The 19,965-nt window shown below is 35.1% G+C and overlaps 1 protein-coding gene across 6 annotated transcripts in view; it reads left to right on the forward strand.

Moving 5' to 3' along the window:
- The first annotated feature begins 1,901 nt into the window (after window positions 1–1,901).
- The window catches only part of fli1rs (Fli-1 proto-oncogene, ETS transcription factor-related sequence), a 41,200-nt gene continuing 23,136 nt past the window's right edge, over window positions 1,902–19,965 (forward strand). For 4 of the 6 annotated variants that reach the window (XM_030158954.1, XM_030158956.1, XM_030158955.1 and 1 more), the window contains exon 1: window positions 1,902–2,062. In XM_030158954.1, coding sequence (XP_030014814.1) covers window positions 2,045–2,062 — 18 coding nt within the window. In that variant the 5' untranslated portion in view covers window positions 1,902–2,044. Of the gene's footprint in view, window positions 2,063–2,157; window positions 2,647–19,965 lie in introns of those variants that run through there. The other 2 variants (XM_030158958.1, XM_030158957.1) reach the window with 2 other exon arrangements.

Raw genomic sequence — 19,965 nt, forward strand, 5'->3', positions numbered from 1 at the left:
GGTAAGTTTTGTGTTTTGTTTTTTTTTTGTTTTCTTCCATGACTTCTTAATACCTGTTTTATTTCTAAGGACCAAGTAAGATTACTTTGTCTTGTTGCATATTTGAAATAAACTAAACTAAAAAAAAAAAAAAAAAAGATTAATTTTGTTGCAGGTTTTTGGAAAATTCTGTCAAAATTTGTGATACACTTGAACTTAAAGAGCTTGAACTCATGCTGTCCCTTCAAAATAAAATATGTTGGATATTTTATAAACATGTGGATAAGACCCTCATAAAATGGGACATCTGCTACCAAATCCATTTCTGTAAAAAAAAACAAAACAAAAAACTGTACTTTTCACTGTAGCTTAAACAAATCTGCTATTTGTGGATCTGCATAAATTAAAATCTGCTTTGAGACATTTCTTTTAGCGCTTCAAGTTGATATAAGTGGGGGATTTGTAGGAATTTGAACAGAATTAATAGGAATTAATATCAGTTATTGGTGGCAACGGAGAAACAGCCATTATGAGTGGAGTATCTGCAGTGTGTAATAACATTTAATAAAAAAAACAACAACAAAAAACTGTACTCTTCACTGTCAATTAAACAAATCTACTATTTGTGGATCTGCATATGTTAAAATCTGCTTTGAGACATTTCTTTTAGCGCTTCAAGTTGATGTAAGTGGGGGATTTGTAGGAATTTGAACAGAATAGAGGGGAATAAATATCAGTTATTGGTGACAACAGAAAAACAGCCATTATGAGTGGAGTATCTGCAGTGTGTACTAACATTTAACCCTTTCATGCATGAATTGTGAGAACCTTAGTCAAGATTTATTTGTTGAGTGTTTTTATTCCTCCCTAGCCATGAAAAAAACAATGCGAGAGTTTTTTTTTTTCTATGGAGTTACAGAAATATCCATGCATTTAATCTTTGAAGTAAAGAAACGTGTTTAAAACCCAATATCAGAAAGTGATATGAAAACAATTAAATAAAAATATTTTTAATGCTGCTAATCTGATGTCTTGTCACATTTTAACATATTCTAATGCTAGTAATTACTCACTTCATGGAGATAATATGCAAAAAAAAAAAAAAAAAAACTTTTTGTCTAACAAATAACAATTGATTTACAGTCAAACATGTTAGTGCAGATCAAGTTTACCAAGAACAGCACAGTTACATTAATGGAATGAATGTCAGTGTATGGGATGATGCATAAGTGTCCACTGTGTTGGCTGATGTGGAACTAAAACAACAAAACACATGAATATACAAGAGAACAGCTGGAGAATAACTGTCCACTGGAGTGACCACTATCCATGAAAGGGTTAATAAAAAAAAAAAAGAAAAAAGAAAAAGATGTATTTGATGAGAATATGTTTGACATGTCTACATTCACAACAGACTTCCTGTTACAACTACCTTGAATGGACTAAATGTTCATATTACTTTCATTTTGTTTTTTGCATTTCAATAAAAACAGCCTCTCCTATAGACGCAAGTGTTGCAAAATCTGTCGCCTACATCTAATCGTGGTCTCAAACTGCTTCGGTCTGCAATAAACTACTAAGATTTTTGCAAAAGAGGTTAGAAGGTCACATGATCACAACCGCAACACACAAAAAAAGTCCAAAAACTTTAAAACTTTTGATTCACATATAAATAAAATCCACTTAAATCCAGTCCTGCGTGTCCTTATTTGGATTTACGCATTTATTTCAATTAGTCAGTTAAATGTACTTTGTTGCTACGAATAAATAGTGTTGATTTCGTGTGTGAAGTAAAGACAGACTTCACTTCCCAATTTAGAAAGAGAGAGAGCATGAGAGAGCAAGAGAGAGAGAGAGAGAGAGAGAGAGAGAGAGAGAGAGAGAGAAAGGGGGGGGGGGGGGTGTCATCCGGTTATGGTCTCTGAGCGAAAAAATTGCAACTGCAATGGTTTGCGCCATAGAGCCAATGCACCGCTGCATGAATTGAAGAGGCGTTAGAGGCTAAATTGGCTGAAACTTTAACCTAAAAAATCGACTAAATGACAAAGACTGAGCGGCTGCTGCAATGGACTGTACGATAAAGGTAAGAGTTCGGTGCGCTTTGGTGCCGCTGCTGCTGCTGCTGAACATGACAGGCGGCCACCCACACCAACGCACTGTCTGCTGAGTGAGAGAGCTCCCCACTCTTTCCTTCTTGTACAAAATTTCCTCTTCCTTCCCGTTCGTGGTTGTATGTCGGCTCTATAATAACACAACTAACCACTACATCTTTACGCTCAGATAAAAACACTATTTGGTGACCGCTTATACGCGTAAAAGGCGATTTCCAAAACGCACGCCTTTTGCCTTTGCTTTTTTTAAAAAACAAAACCTGGTTCGTTTTAATCCACGCACTGTCCACGGAATAGAAAATATAAATAATAACAGAAGAAAAAAAAAAAAAAAAAGGGGGAGTTCTTGAACATTTATGGCGCAGGTAAAGTGTTTGGTCTTTAATGGAGGCTAAATGAAGGATGTTGGCGCGCACAAGGCAGGTGTCCCTGAAGGCGTCATGGATCTACATGGACCCGCTTTCAGACAACAGCAGGACTCATCAGATGACTGGTATTTCACTTTTCATGCCTCTGCACCTGCTCAGCTTCTTCGAAACATTACAGCTTAAAACTGGTTCGTCTTTCATTTATTTTATATTTTTTACCTCCGAAAACACGCAGATATTAAAGGCCTTACTGGAATTTTAACCCTGTAATCAAATCTACACCGATGGCTGATTATTTAAGATTCGAGACAAACAGAAAATCAGTTTGTTTTCTTCAAATGTACGCTTCGTAAAACTAACAAATTCTATCGAATCTTTAAACATCGTGCGTATTCGATGCGCATTTTGAGGCCTCGACAGTTAAAAAGAGCTCAATTTGTTTCTTTTTTCCATCATTTCTGCTCCTAATATTATTAGAATCTTGTATCGAATTCATCCTACATTTGACTAAATATAAATGTCTTACTTAATCTGTTAATAAAAGTCAACTACGTGAGCATTTTTTATCTTATTGAAGCCATTTACAAAAAGAGAAAAAGAAAAAAACAAGGCCTGGGCAGATTGAGGAACTACTAATTTCACTATTTTGTCTTGTGCTTCTTCTTATGTTCAAAGCAAATATATTCTGGTGGATTTTAGCCTTTTTTCGTGTTTGAAACATGTTTTTATTTCTTTTTCTTTGTTTTTTTTTTTTTTTTTTTTATTAAAGATGTGAGTTTAACATGAGTAGAAATAAAGAGAAACCAATATCTAAACGCACGCAAAATGTTTTATCCCGCATTTCTAAAACTGTCTGTAAACTGGATTTTTATGATTCTGATTCTGATTCCGTTGTGTTGCAGGAGTTGTTGTGTTTGAGGTTATTTTGGGTCTAATTTATGGCTGCAAACGGGAGCACTTGTCAGGTGTCGTTATCTGAATTTAGCAGGCTTCCTGTCTCAAACCTCAGACTTTCCGCACATATTTCCGCTCAATGGATTAGAGAAAAAAAAAAAAAAAAGCCAACAAAGACCCTCCAGAAAGAACCAGGGGAGCGGACGGACCGAGTCGTTGCATTGTTTTTCACTCTCAGATTGTCCACTGTGTCTCACGGTGCATGCGTGGAGGCCGTGCGGGGCTGCGTGTGCTCGTTCGCGGGTGGCGCAGACCTTTGCGCAGCGCTGCCAGCCTCTCATTTGTGAAAACCGCATCGTGTTTGTGTAGCAGGAGGCTGCAGCTGCTCGGCTCTTTGCAAAATCAGCTTGACTACACTTTTACTTCTGCTTTTGAAACGTTTGTCTCAGACATGATGAGTCTTTGCACAACCTCATCTCAGGCCTGTTGGTGGAGGTTTCACCACCATTCGTTAATGTTTTTAATCCTGCATTTTTGGGGATTTTTTTATTTTATTTTTATTTTTTTATACCCTTTCATGCACAGTGGTCACTACAGTGGACAGTTATTCTACAGCTGTCCTCTTGTATATTCATGGATTTTGTTATTTTAGTTTCATAGCAGCCAACACAATACACAAAACACTGCAAATGATAACATTACTGTAACTTGGCTGTTCTTGATAAACCAAATCTAACATATTTGAGTGTAAATCAATTCCTTGTTATCGTTATTAGACTGTTATTAACAACAAAAGTTGTTTTTTTTTTTTTTGTTTTTTTTTTTTTTGGTGTATCATCTCCATGAAGTGACTAGTATTGGAGTTCACTACAAACAAAAAGTTAAGGATATTTGTTTTTTGTCTTTTTTTTTTTTTTTTTTGGTCATTTTTGCCATTTGTAAATAAAACTATGTCTGGTCATTTAAAAAATGTGTTTCAGTTCAATTCACACACAAAAAAAGTAAAAAGCGTTGTGCAAAAATCCCAACTGAAAAAAAAATAGCTCAAAAAATTTTAAATATCCATAACTTTGTTTGTAGTGTATGTTAAAATGTGACAAAATGTCAAATTAGCAGCATTTAATGTTTTTATTTCATAGTTTTCACACAGTATATCAGTAAATACACGTTTTGTTGCTTTAAAAATTAAACACACATTTTTGCAACTCCATGAAAAATAGCTTCATCAAAAAAAAAAAACAAAAAAAAAAACATCTCTGTTTTTTAAATGCCTAAAGGGGAATAAAGAAAAAAATCTTGATTAACGTTCTCATAATTAATGCATGAAAGGGTTAAATAAGACATCTAAAAGGAATGTTTAGAACCAGTGGTGCAAAGTAACTGAATACTTTAAGTTTATTTAGGTAAAAAAATTAAAAGCCTTAGTAATATTCATTTCATGCAGATTTATACTTCTTTTCAGTAGAGTAGATGAAAGTTTGTTGATACCACAATGGGTCAAAGCAGCAACAGGATGAAGTGCAAGAACATGTGCATGCATAGTGCAAAAAAACCCCAAAACAAATAAACAATACAAAAAATAATAATAGTAATAAGTATTAAAAATCTATAGACTGTACACTCTCAAAAATAGAGGTACGGGATTAGAACATTTATATACCTATAAGTACATTTTTTAAGAATGTTCTCTCAAAAGTACAATATTGTTCTTTAGGAGGCCAGAATTGCACCTTTAGACTATGAAAAAGGGTCCAAAGTTCTGTAAAGTACAAATTTGTACTATAAGGTACCTTGCAGCATTAAAAAATGTGTGTAGACCATGAGAATAGGCTATAGGCTAGGAGAACTGAACAGTAGGCCTAATTATAGTTCAAACATTAGGCTTAGCGCATTATTTATTATATATCATACTGTAATTACCCTATATTATATTTAATAATAATTTGTGTTTTAATTTAATAGCCCAATTAGCTCAATGATAATAGCCTAATAATTTATTTAGCTTATTAGAACCTCTGATTATTGCCATAATCTCTGTTTTATCAAGTTTTCATTCACACCTCCATGTCTTGATGTCGTAGCTCGCCTATGCTGTTTTTTTTTTCTCTCAATTAGGTCACTGGTTCAAACTTTAAACATCATGGCATTATCAACTATATGAGAGTTTTCTTTCTATGTAAAGTACTTAAGGTACAAAAATGGACCATTTCGAAAGGGTACAGAAATGTCTCTCAAAAAAGTACACCCCCAGTGACAAGCATTTGTACCCTTTTAAGTACAAGCTGGGACCTTTATTTTTGAGAGTGTATACATAGGCTATTCATAAAAATGTCAAAAAGAAGCAGATTTTGTTGCATACCATTTCATATTTTGGAGTTTTGAATATTTTGGCTGCATACTGTATGTGAAGAAGCTAAAAAGCTGATGATTAAAAAGAAAAATACTGTTTAGCCGCTGTTTGTTTGAAGTTTTTACATAGTCATATTACAAAAGAAGTGGCATGATTCAGTACATTCAGGTGAAAAATCCTAGTTTTCCATAATTTAATAAAAATTAAGGGGAGGAAAAATCCTGTTCTTGTTTAACTATAACCAGTTAGTGATGGTCTGCATCTAAAATAGTTTAATAAATTGATTCCCAAACACTGGGTAGGGACTTTCTGGTGGGTAGCAGTAGAATTTATTTGGGTCGCTAAATAAAACCTCTAAAATGTTTGACAGGAAATATGTTGGATGTTTTCTGTTAAGGCTGTTTGAGGCTAGTTTTCAATGACAGAACATGATTTATCAGATGTATTTTTGACTGGTTTACCTGTGGTGAAGTGAAAATGACAGTGGAAATGGTCTGGAATGTCACTTATGTACAAATGCACTTTTCTCCTTAATTACAGGTTAGTTATGAACTGGATTTTCTTTAAAAAGTGGGTCCCCAGAAAAAACAAACAAACATTGATTTACGGTATAAAATTAGGATAGATGTGTCACCAAATATCAGATTTCTGATGTAAGAGAGTTTCCAAAAAAAAAGTTTCCATGTAAATATGATTTATACATCGGTAAAACCCAACCAAGTTCTAATGGCCTTGTACCAATATGTGTTTTTATTCAAGTACTGTGCTGCTGTGAAATGTATTGTCACTCAGAGTAAAAACAGGCCTGAGAAGGGACTTTTTCTGATTTTAACTGATAAAATGCATAAATTAAACTATGATCAGTCTAAAAGTAAATGAGCTCAGCAGTAAAAAGAGTGAAAACATCACAGACAGACTGTTTTACTTTTCTCTCTAACTACATTTTACTGATTATACAAACAGGTTTTCTTCAAAACACTGATACACAGTGGGTACTGGTGCATTTAAAGGATCTGGATACCACCATAGTGAAAACAGAAGTCAGTGCAGAACTGGGATCACTTTCAGTTTGTATAAACAAAAAGCTAAGTGGCAGCACATTTGGAGACAATCAGACACAAAATCATTCACGTCTCATCTCCGATCCATGCCTGTTAGATCCGGCTACGAAAGAGGAGGTCACATTCTGTTGAAACCTGACAGAATTCGTTAATTTCTGACAGATAAATGAGAAAAAAAAAAACAGTTCAGTCAGTTTTACTTAGATTGATAAAACTTTGTCTTGACTTTGAAATCAGATAAACCAGAAAATCCACCTGTGCCACCTCAAATGTGTCACCATTTACACCAGGGCCTCACATTTAGTCACACTACGACTAAAACCAAACACTACAAATAAAACATCACTAGTGCACACAGGAAAGCTGTTGTAACCACATCCTTGGTTACAGTTGAAACTACCAGTCAACATCACTGGCTCTTTACTGGGTGAACTGGGAAACAACACTGCCTGTGGACACCGATGTGTTTATTTCTTTAGTTTTGATGCATATGAGAGGAATGACAATACAGTTTTTGGGAAATTAATCTGCCTCTGAGAATACTCTGTTAAAATGAACGGGAAAACCAATGACAAAAGTGGTGACTGATGTTAATCAAGATATATGATAAAGCTAGATATACATAGATTTATGTCTACATGTACACATTGCTTTTATAAATTTGAAATTAGGAACATCAGAATGAATGTATTCTGATGTGCAGACTGTTTTAGCTCAGACAAGGATTCTGTTGGGTCTCTGTAAACTTAATTTGATTCTGATTTGAATTGATAAAGCACTTTGTGACTGTGAAAAGTGCTCTATAAATAAAATTTACTTTACTTACTTACTTTACAAACATTTCTGTTAACTAAAACACATTATATGATGAATTTATAAAATCGTAAAGTTTGACTAGATTGTGTATATAGTAGTGCTGTCAAACGATTAAAAGTTTTGCTGTGGATTAATTTTGATTAAACACGATTAAATATTCATTTTTAATCTATATTAATCACATTTCATTTTGCATCAGTAAACAGACTCAAGAGAGAAGAGAATATACAGGGTGAGGAAGCAAAATTTACAATATTTTGAGGCAGGGATTGAAAGACAGTGTATGACCAATTAGTTTATTGAAAGTCATGAGAATTCATTTGCCACAAGAAAATTGACATAATAGAAAATGTTTTTATTCTATGTGTCCTCCTTCTTTCTCAATAACTGCCTTCACACGCTTCCTGAAACTTGCTCAAGTGTTCCTCAAATATTCGGGTGACAACTTCTCCCATTCTTCTTTAATAGTATCTTCCAGACTTTCTCGTAATAGTTTTGCTCATAGTCATTCTCTTCTTTACATTATAAACAGTCTTTATGGACACTCCAACTATTTTTGAAATCTCCTTTGGTGTGACGAGTGCATTCAGCAAATCGCACTCTTTGACGTTTGCTTTCCTGATTACTCATATGGGCAAAAGTTTCTGAAAAGGTATGGATAATAGTGTTAGGAATGATTATGACATCAATATATGTTTGGTTTCAAAACAATTGACGTAGTGCCTGCTGAGAAAAAACAACTAAATGCTCATTGTAAATTTTGCTTCCCCACCCTGTATATATGCACTTAACGTGTTTATTCAACGCCTTCAGCAGTTTCAACAAACCAACTTGAAACAACTCTTCCATCTTGGGTTTTTTGTCCTCATATTTCCATCCAGAGGGCCAACATGCTGTTTAGTGTCTTCCATCTTTATGGGTTGGTTCTGCTGCCTGTCACTACCGGATCAACTGCCCATTTGTTCATGCGTGATGCTAACTCTACTTGGACAAACTGCCCAAAATGCATTGCCAGAGACGTTCAGAGTCGTTCTGTGCTGCAGATGGGTTAACTGCATTAACATTATTAATCAGATAAATCATAATGATGGATTAATACGCGCTAATGTGTTAATTATGACAGCCCTTTATAGTAAAATATAGCCAACTACAGCTTCTGCCCTAATTTTCCTTATGACCCTATTTTAGCACAGTTACACTACTTTTCCATTCCACTTTCAGACCAGTACATCAGGACCCATTTCTACCACAGATGAGAAAGTAACAAAGAAAAGTCAACCCTTTGGTGAATCCATTAGTGAAAATCAAAGAAAACAAACACAATGAAATCAACGTAAAAGACATAAGACAACCAGTCATTTTAGGGAGAAAATGTGCAATTATCTATTGTTTTTGATTTTCTTTGAAGTTACAATATTTTAATAGTTTTTGCATTGTATTAACATGACGCGAGATAAAATTCACCTCACAAAAAAAATCCAGTTTTTAGATACAGTCGTGGAAAAAATTATTACACCATCAAAAGTCGTCAAAAACAACAGTTATGCAATCAAGTCCTAACTCCTGTGTGTATTATGTGACTAAAACAGACAGAAAAGAAAACATGGAATGCCTAAAAGCACTGTTTTTGTCAGTACAATGCCATAGCAACTGATGTAAAAACTGAAGTGATTTTGGTTATTATCAAGAAAACATGGAAAATGGTTAGATATCAGCTCTGAAATTAAACTCTTCCGAGCTATATTTTCAGTTATCATTATAGTTGCCCAAAACAAACGTACCTTTAGTTGTACCAGGCATTAAAATGAACAAGAAATTGAAGTAAACAAGGGTGGTCTAATAATTTTTTCTGCAACTGTATGTCCCTGACTTTAACCTTTCAGAGCCTGGACTCACTTGTACGGCTCTATTGAATAAGTACTTCTACTTTTACCAGTCTGTTTAATGCACATATCTGAACTTTTACTGGAGTAAACAATGTGTAGACTTTTATCACCTCTGCAGATCGGCAAAAATTAGCCTTTGAACAAAGATATTACTGCGGTTAAACTTGCACAGCTTCGAAGCAAACAAGTATATCTAAATGTGAAGCAGCAACCTTAGAATTCCACCCTAAAGGGTCAAAACCTGCAGTTCCATGAATATCCATGAGTCAAAACAAAGCCTATGTTTTGGTCTCTAGAGATAATTTCCGATGTTTGTCGTCAGGTGGATTTGTGCTCATATTATCGTCTTTCTGATCAGTTCAGTTTTAAAGCTCCTTTATGTTAGAAAAGCAGGTGATTGATAGCTATAGTGTCCATCAGACATGCAGTTGTGAAATAAACATGCAGCTGTGATGTAATGCCTCTGCACCGACTCTTTAGAAAATTCATCTAACCGGCAACATGGCAATTCTGGTGACTGTAGGAGTTCACATGTGTTGTCTGCCATGTTGGCTTTAAATCAGCGATATTAGATTGGCAAGATACAAAAGTAATACATCATTCCATTGCAACAGACGTGTTTTCCACCATTATGGACTGAAAGCATTTGTCAAAAAGCACCACTGTTTTGTCTTTCCCTCTAGCCCTTTACACTCTGTTATACTCTCATCAACTTATATTAAGAAGAAGCAAATCTTGATTTTTGTGCAGCAGCAACATTAGTTTGTATCTCCAACATTCTGGATTTAAAAAACACCAGGATTTCACCTTTTTACTTTGAGCTGCATGTTTAGAGCTGCTATTTACTGAATGAAATGTATAATTTGACTCAGATCACATTCTTCTGTACTTACTAGGGGTGTAACGGTACAGAAAAATTTCGGTTCGGTACATTTTCAATACAGGGTGTCTTTGGTTCGATATATTTTCGATACGTTTTTGGTACAGTGAAGGGGACCAATTTCATTTGAAAACCTTTATTGAAGTAAAAAATTGGGTTACAGTTTTTCTCTTGGTAGTGTTAATATTAACGGTTGGGTGTTGGCTGTTAAATGCATTATGAAATTTGACTTGTTGCCAGAAGTCTTCATGATCTTCACGAAACAATGCTGGGACACAATGTTTTGTCGACTTGTCTCTCTCCATTGACATAACTGACAAAGAATCCCAAATCGAAGACCTTAGAGAAGACGGTTGGGTCTTCCAACTCTGGCTTTGTACCTGCGATGCTGCTCTGAGCTGCCATGATGGTTCATGTTCAGCATGTGTATGGTGCGTACACCACTTAGACATTCATCTAGGACAAGGGTGCCCAACCCTGGTCATCAAGAGCTACTGTCCTGCATGTTTTAGATCAGGGGTGTCAAACTCCAGTCCTCGAGGGCCGGTATCCTGCATGTTTTAGATATTTCCCTCTTCTGGCACACCTAGGTCAATTAATGATCAGCTCATCATCATGCTCTACAGAAGCCTGATAATGATGTAATGGTATCCAGGTGTGATGGAAGAGGGAAACATCTAAAACATGTAGCATACCGGCCCTCGAGGACCGGAGTTTGACACCTGTGTTTTAGATGTATCCCTCTTCCAATACACCTGACGGTCGTTCTCAGACTTCTGCAGAGCTTGATGATAGGCTTATCATTTGAATCAGGTGTGTTAGAAGAGGGATTCAGCTAAAACATGCAGGATAATAGCTCTCGAGGACCAGGGTTGGGTACCCCTGGTCTAGGATATCAAATATTGCACATGGGTTCTGCTTGCGGCCACCCTGCTCATAATGTATGCATTCCGCTTCATTGTTCGTGTGGAAACTTAAGGCGAGTATTTGCATTCTTCATATACGCTGCATGTATTCATTCAGTACACCTCAGTATTGTATTGAAGGCCCTGTGATGAATGGTTTCAATTCGGTACAAACAAGTGCACCGTTACACCCCTAGTACTTGCACTTAGTATTTTGTCAATTATGGCAGAATGTAGTGCACATTGAATACGTAGATGTACATCCAAAACAGTTGAAATGTTGAGTGTGGAATGTTCACTTCTCTTTCTCAATGATCAACGTTTTAGCTGTGGCTAATTAGCTTCAGCTTCCATCACATTGGTTAATGTTAGCCAATCACATCATCTCCTTGACGCCGAACGCTCTCCTAAAGTTTTATCAGTCTTGTTCAGTAGAGAGGACTTTTAGGGACTTATGGCAGAGACTAGTAACATGGTTGGCTAAAAGAAAAAAATAAATATAAAAATCCATCAGTCTTTGGGCCATGGTTCTGGTACATGATAGACTGTAGAGCTGTTCTATCACGACACCTCAAACTATCACTGTCTAACATACAGTAAGTTAATGTTAAATCTCATCAGGTGCTGTTGTAATTTGCCAATCTATGGATAAGATTTTAAAGATCATACAGAGATCGACTGATGGAGCCAACCAGATTCATCACTAGGACTTCAAAACATCCGGTGCTTAAAAAAAAAAAAAAAAAAAAAAATTTGCGGTATTTTCTCCATAAATACTGCGTCATGCCATACATACCTCTCACTCTGTCTCTCTCTCTCAAATTTCACAAGGTACACATTTACTCATATGCTTATGTAAAAAAAAAAAAAAAAAAAAAAAAAAGAGATCCGGTTCTACTGCCAAAACATCAAGGGCTCAAGTCCCAAATGCCCAGGTCTAACAATGCCCATAGAGCCAAAAATTTTCACCAAATACTTATTCAGTGAGTCTCTGGTTTCCCTTCCTGGTCTCCACAGCTATGACAAGATTACACCTAAAGACTGGAAACTTGCCTCTTTAGTCAGAAAGTCAATGGTGTAGCAGTGGAAGAGGGATTAGAAAAGTTAGAAATGGAGGTGGAAGACCTTGTGATTGTGACAGTAGAAGTTACAAACACTGCTCTGTACAAAGGAAAGGTCATTAAAGAAACTTTCAAAACAATACAAGCACAAGTTAATGAATGACAAAGAACAAAACATTTATTGGCAGATGTTCTGGTGGGTCCTAATGCTCCACTGATAAACCTGAAAAGAAGAATGCGTTGCCAATTTCAGTTGCAGTTAGTGCATGACAACCGGTTTGATTTTACACAGCACTAACTTGGCATACGTATATACTATGTACACAATGTACCAATGGAAGCGCATGAATTGGGCCTCTAATATTTTTTTTTATATGTAGCTCTGCTGTTGTTGTTTATAAAAATTACACAAACAAAATGGAAGATTCTGTCACAACACTATTCCAAATTTACAGGTTTATAACTACAGTATAAGGCCCGCTAACATAACTTAGCTGTATTAGCTAATTTTAGCATTAATTCTCATAGGATTCTATGGTTAGCCAGGTAGCCTAACTAGGTGAGCTAGTGCTAACTGGTGTGTTTATACAGTAATCTGTAAATGTCTTTGGCTACTTCTAAGTTTGTTGTTTATGCAGGGTTAAAATGAGCATACAGATTTATTTCTCATTCTCCTTTCTTCAGATACCACATGAAAATACAGGAAATATGAGCACAGCCTTAAAAGACAAACAAAAAACTGAAGCAAATGGGTTGTAAAGTTTAAAGTCACTATTTAGTTTGATCCCTGACCCCGTTACAAGAAGCAGCACAAACAATTATAAACATCTGATATGTAGTTTAATGAAACCTGGTATAAAACATTACAAAATTAATGCCACAAATTTCATTTCAGTACATGAAATTAGATGGTGGTGTTTGACATGACAGTGTTAGTTGAGGTTTTTACTAGGTTAGCATTAGCTTGTCTAGTTTCACAACATTGTAACATCCAGAACGCTTAACCCAAAGCTTCAAAATAGCAAAACACAAACCAACAGCAATATCACAGAGACTCCAGCTACTATTTATTTCTATTACTATTTATTGCTGTTTATTATTTATTATACAGTCTGTGCTTAACACAGAAATTACAAGCAACCCCCAAAGATGTAATACTCTTTCTCTCACACTAAAAGTAATAGGCAGGTGAATCAGTATAAACAATAATCATTAGTTGCAGTTTATTTCATATAATTTGGGGCATAAAAACACATGGAAATCCCTTTCTAAGTAAAGACGAACACCACAGTGCATGTATGAGCGAGTACATACCCTAATGATTATATTTTCAGGTTGAGTCATGATAGGTTTATTAAATACATACACATATATTTTAGGTGTTTATGGTTTATGGTCGAGGTGTGAAGTGTTAAAGTTAAGTGTTATTCTGGGCAGATGCGAGTCCTGGTTGTAAACACCCTGTGATCGCGCCCTGAGAAGTCTGTTTGGGCAAGCTGGCGTGAAGCAACAGCTGAGCTGCTGACTTATACACTTAGAGTCAAAGTTTCCATACAGGGCAGACAACGAATTGGTTAAAAAGACAGAGGTGGTAAGAGTAACTTTTATTTTTTAAATTTCCTCGAAAGAAATTGTTGCGCAGTTGGCATTTTTACCATTTTTCCTGCACAGATCTGCATTCTATTGATACTGGTTTTAACTGAATAAGACAAAAACATGCACAAATATTAACACACCGGAGAGAATTTCCATTTAACAGAGCTGAAATGGGGCCATTAAGGTTATTGGGGTTAATTATAGTCTGTACTTATTTGATACTGTGCAAGTACCAAATAATTTTACTTCTAAGAAAACTATTCAGAGTTAGAGTTCCCAAGTAACTGTGACCATGTTTATGTTGTACCTTCACATGTCCGGTGCAGAGTTTTCTAAGGGTTGTTGGTTTGCAAAAGGTGATGTTTTTTAAAAGTTGTTTTGTGTCACCGTGCAACAACAGCCTGCGCTATGAGACACATTGAACAGGAAGTCAGTTGTGGCATTGGCGGTCAGGCCACATTTTGGTATATTTGTATCAGAGTGCAGAGAAAGAGAGAGAGAAAGGGGTAGATAAAGAAAGAGCGGGAGTACGTGTTTGTGGTCTTGAAAGCTGAACGTTCAGTGCTTAAAACTGAACACAACAACCATGATACTATCGAGCAATTATCAAAAAATGACCGACCAATAAAAAGTCACATTTGACGGCTGTTTCTCGTGAGAATTTGCTGTTTGGGAGTGAATTGTCTGAGCTGTTTCACTTCTGCACTGAGGCCAGGCGACTAACTGGGGAAAAGATGACAACACAACAACAGACGAAGAAGAAAACAGGGAGTGTGGTCAAAAGAAAGCTGAGCAGGACAATGTTGACGGGCAGCTAAAACCACTTCCTTAGCACACAAGATATGAGCACGCATGGTTAGATTTACAACCATGTAAAGTCTTTGAGGGAACACCTTTATATGATTTGTTTTATGTCACTGGAGGTTTGAACAATAGGAAAATGGTTAATCATGTCACGGTTTAAGATTTGCAGCTTTACCGTCTTCTTGTGCATGATTTATTTTTCATATAAAACATGCTTTTTTCACAAATTTTCACAGTTAATCACAAAAAGGACAGCCAAATTCATATATAATGAAACTAAACATCTTAATGCAAATCCAAATCCTGAAATTACTGATGAAAATGTGTTAAAGAAAGAAGAAAACAATGTGTTTCATCCAAATAAAGCAGAGCAGGACAATGTTGACATCTAAACCACTTCCTTCACATACAGGAAGTGTGTATGTGATTTACTTAAAAAATTAAAGGAAGACTTGTGAACAAATGTTTAAGGATTTGCTGTTTTACTTTATCATATGGAGTTAATTACTGAATATTTTCATGTTTTTCACCTTTACCAGACAAAAACAAGCTGTTAAAATGACCTACACAGTCCTCTAGAAGGGAAGATTTTAACCTATTAAACAAAAAACATAACATTTTAATGTAAATAAAATGTAAGTCCAGGCCAAAATTTCTTCCTTTACTGGTCAAAAGTCTGTTATTTAAAGATGAAACCAGGCTGAACAGACAAAAACCACTTCCTTTACATTCAGGAAATGTGTATGAATTATCAGATTCACTTTAAAACTGAAGGAAGACTAATAAACCATTGAAAGTCTTTATAGTAAGACTTCCACGTGCATTGAAGTCTTGAAATTACAGTTAATTGCATTATCGAAGTCAAGGATTTACAGCTTTACTTTGACATTTGTAAGTTTATTATGGAATATTTCCAGGTTTTTGATACTTGTAGACAAATCTGTTTAATTTAATAGTATTAATCATAGAAATAACTGTCAGATTAATATGTAATATATACATATAAACACCTTGAGTCCTGAACTGTTAATTTAGGGGTAAAATTGTGAGAAATAAAGTAAACAGGATCTGGTTCAAAGAAAAGTAGAGCAGGTCAGTGTGAATGAACATCTAAACCACTTCCTTCACATACTCGTGTTAAATGATCAGTTTATCATTGAATATCTTGCGTTTTATAGCCTAGTGCAGGAGACAAAGTAAGCCATTTAGTGAACCAGATTTAGAAAACAAAATAGCAGATTATTTAATAATGAAGACCAATGTGGAATCCTGTAGTAAACCCTTAAATCAGTGATGGATTAATAATAAAAGCAGATCATCTGAAGCAGAAAACAGGGAATTTGGTCCAAATAGAGAGGAACACTGCTGATGGATATAAACCACACATGTAAGAGCTGTGCATGTATTACTGGATATGTATTGTATATTTAAAGCTATGGGGAGAGAAGAAGAATCCTATTTGATTCTTTTAAAGTTCTTCACGTCAAGATCTAAAACAGAAACTCCTTGAGACACAAAAATGTATTAGGAACTGCCTTCACATCTCCATTCTGTTACTGAAAATGAATCCACATGCTATAGCATTACTCTGTATAGTATCTTATTCTCTAATTATAACAATATGCATTTGGACAAAGAATAAAATTATTTTCTATTGTTTTGATGTACACACTGAATAAAAAATGTTAACAGAAGGAAAGTGAACAAAATCTAGAAAATGAAGGGAAATAAAACTAAAAACTAGAAGCACTCGGAGAGCGCAGACCTCCGCCAAGGCTGATCAGTGGCCCTCCCCATGGGCCCCCCCACCCCCGATCACCACCAAAATGTAATCATTTCTTCCTTATCCCATTTCCAACAAACCCTGAAAATTTCATCCAAATCTGTCCATAACTTTTTGAGTTATGTTGCACACTAACGGACAAACAAACAAACAAACAAACAAACAGACAAACAAACAAACCCTGGCAAAACATAACCTCCTTGGCGGAGGTAATTATCAAAATCATCATGAAAAAGACTAATAATGCCATAATGAATAATGAAATTAACTTCCAAATAAAAAAAAACCCTCACATCCCATTTTGTGTCCTGACAGTAAATTTAGCGGAGAGAATTGGATTAGAGCGCTCTATTAACTTTTAAATACTTCTATGTAATGAAATGATTAACCTGACTGAATAGAAGATTGGTCTAAATGACTCATTTTTTTAGTTGCGGGTGCTAAAATTTAGGTTTCATCTGCATTCCAAGCACATAAGTAATCCACACAGATTCTGGCTTACATGTGTTTGCAAGGTGTCGTAGCATCACCCGCCTCTACAACAGGCTCATGATCGATTCTAGAGCTGGTGAAATTTACCGGAAGTCAGTCCATCTCCATTAGTTGCTCAGGTTGAGATCTGACGACTGCGAAGGCACATGATTCACATCAGTTTAATAAAAACCGTCACCCCTGGAAGAGCTCACTCCCTTCAGGGGTTTCCTTTCAAAAGGAACCACTGGGCAAGGTCAAGGACGTCACAGATGGACAGCCCACTACTTTTTAATTCATAACTTTTGAAATAGACAAGTTTAAGACAAATATTACACATAATTGGAAAGGTCTAAATGCCATCTTAAACATACTCAAGGGGTAAAATTTAGTTTCAAATATTTTTAAATGAAAAATATCAAAAACTACTGCGTCATGGATGGACAAAAAAAAAAGTCTATTTTTTGCAAGAATTACAAAATTCTCAAAAGTGAAGTTCCTAAGAGATTTTCATCCTAAAATGTATTCCGTGTATACCTTAAACCCTCTATTTTACAACCTAATAATTGGTTAAAGGAAAAAGATATTTTATCATACTTAAATAGCAAGAGTTTTGACAAATGGCAGCGTCACGGATGGACAACAAAAGTAAATATCAAATTAACCATTTATTATTTCAATTATCAATATCATATACATTTATTTTTTACAATATTTACAACATACAAATGATATTAACATTATATTCAAATGTATTTTGCATAGATATATGCATTTATTAATTTTAATTTAATTTTAAACACTGTGTGTCTAGGATATGACATAAATCATATAAAAGCCAAATATCAATGTATTCGGAATAAATTTAGTTTATTTATGAGAGGTTATCAAATGAACCCAGAATGACGGCACAAAACTTTGACAATCATAAAACTCCTCACATTTTTTCATACATTTTTTCTCATTTCAAAATACATTTTCCTGAAAATACAAGTAATTACCTACCCAAAAATATAAGTTTGGTGTAGATTACTGTAATTTAATTTTTTTGACCAGATGTTAACCTTCCCTTGACTTCGCCCCACTGTCATTTCTGCTCAGCTCAACTTCACCGCAAAGGAGACACAACCGGTTATTTATTGAATGAGAGTAAAATAACTGATGTTTACTTTAGCCAAGTTATGTTGAACAGGGACAAATGTTGGGGATGGAAGTGTTGGGATGACAAAAATAGGAGACCAGAGGGTAAAATGCTGCATTTACTTTTGTAATGGTTCTAACTTTCCATTTTATTTGCGTTGACAGTGAATGGTGTGTCCGCTGGTTGGCCCCCATTATGGATAAAACATGTTCACTTGGATGACTGTAACCAGCATGAACAGTAGTTGGATTTAACAGTTAATATCATGTTTCAAAAATAGAAATACTGACTAAAAATCAGTCACATCTAGACTCTTTACAATGATTTTAATATTCAGATTTGTATTTATTCACTAATTAGTTTGAAGTTCAGTGAATCTTTTTTTTTTTTTTAGATGTTAAACTTCAAATAACATGAAAGAGTGACAGAGCATTTCAGACATGTGAAATGTGTTTTTTTTTTTTTTAGTTGTTTTGGGGGGATGAAGGGTGGGGATGATGCTCTGACTTAAGGTTATTATATCAACCTTTTAAAAATGTTACCATCCATCCTTAAGAGCATGGTATTTCTACATGGACGACCTGGAGCACTTTTGGTGGCCAAAGGTCAAAGGTTAAGCTCACTCTGATCTCATGTACATCCATTCTTGAAGATTTGATATTTCAAGATTTATCTCATAATATGGCACTAACTTTCACTTAGATTCAACGACGAACTGATTGGATATGGGTGAACACATTTTTGATCATAGCTGCTACTATCTGAAAGAACATCATCTGATTTAACTTGCTCTTGTTTAGTCGTATCCCTAAGCCTTTTTGTAATATCCAAGTTTTTTTTTTGTGCCTATACCTAATCAAAGCTTAGCCATGGCCCTGTCATAGCCTAACACAACAATTACGCAGTATTTTTAGTGTTATCAGTGGTATTAAGTATCTGTAAATGTCATGCATATGTATCATTTGGTAATTTACTGATTTTATTATTTCCGTCTAGAAGATGTCCTGTTTCTGCTGCAAATGGTCTCACATATAGAATATTGTTTGATTGTGTTGTGAAGATGTAGGATATATTTATATTATGTCATTTCCTAAAGGGGATATGATGCTGTTGATAGAAAATCTAGTGAAATATTCTGACAAAATTATATGTATGTGAACATGATCCACTTTTAGAACCACTGGATATCATTGAAAAGTTCACAAATCAACATAAAATCATGCATAATTTTTTGATATTTTTAATGTATAAGTCACATATCGTAGTTTTAATTTGTGATCTATCTGTAATTCCTTGATTCCAGTATTGATAAATTTGCACATGTAATCAAGTATCAATACACAAAAGCCGTTTATACAGAGATCAGAAGGTCGCAGGAGCGTATTTATCTGATGAAAACCTCTACAAATTCTAATTAAGAACTTCAGCTGTTTGAGCCTTAACTTTCTACGAAATCAAGTTAAATGAATGCAAACTTTATTATTTGCTGTAGGATCATCCACCATGGCCCACTAGATTGTTCCTTTACTTTATCATCCCACCAGTTTTAGGAACTAATGAAAATGGAATATATTTGTGTATTTTTAAAGATGTGAGTTTGGGACTGAATGCTACAGACAGGTTAAGAATGTATGAAGCACAAAGAGATAAACATATTTTTGCTTTCATCGTATTCACTGATGACGACACTGTAAGGGAAGGTGATTTGTAAACATACAGACGTGCAGAAAGATGATATGGTGTTTTTCCCTTTTAAAAGTACAAGTACTGATTCTTTACAGCAGTATATGAGACAAAGCCCTGAAATGTTCTCAAAGTACAAAAAGTTAAAAGTCGGCCTTTAATTAACATTTCAAGTC

Source organism: Sphaeramia orbicularis, chromosome 16, assembly GCF_902148855.1.
Source record: "Sphaeramia orbicularis chromosome 16, fSphaOr1.1, whole genome shotgun sequence".
Lineage (NCBI taxonomy): Eukaryota > Metazoa > Chordata > Actinopteri > Kurtiformes > Apogonidae > Sphaeramia > Sphaeramia orbicularis.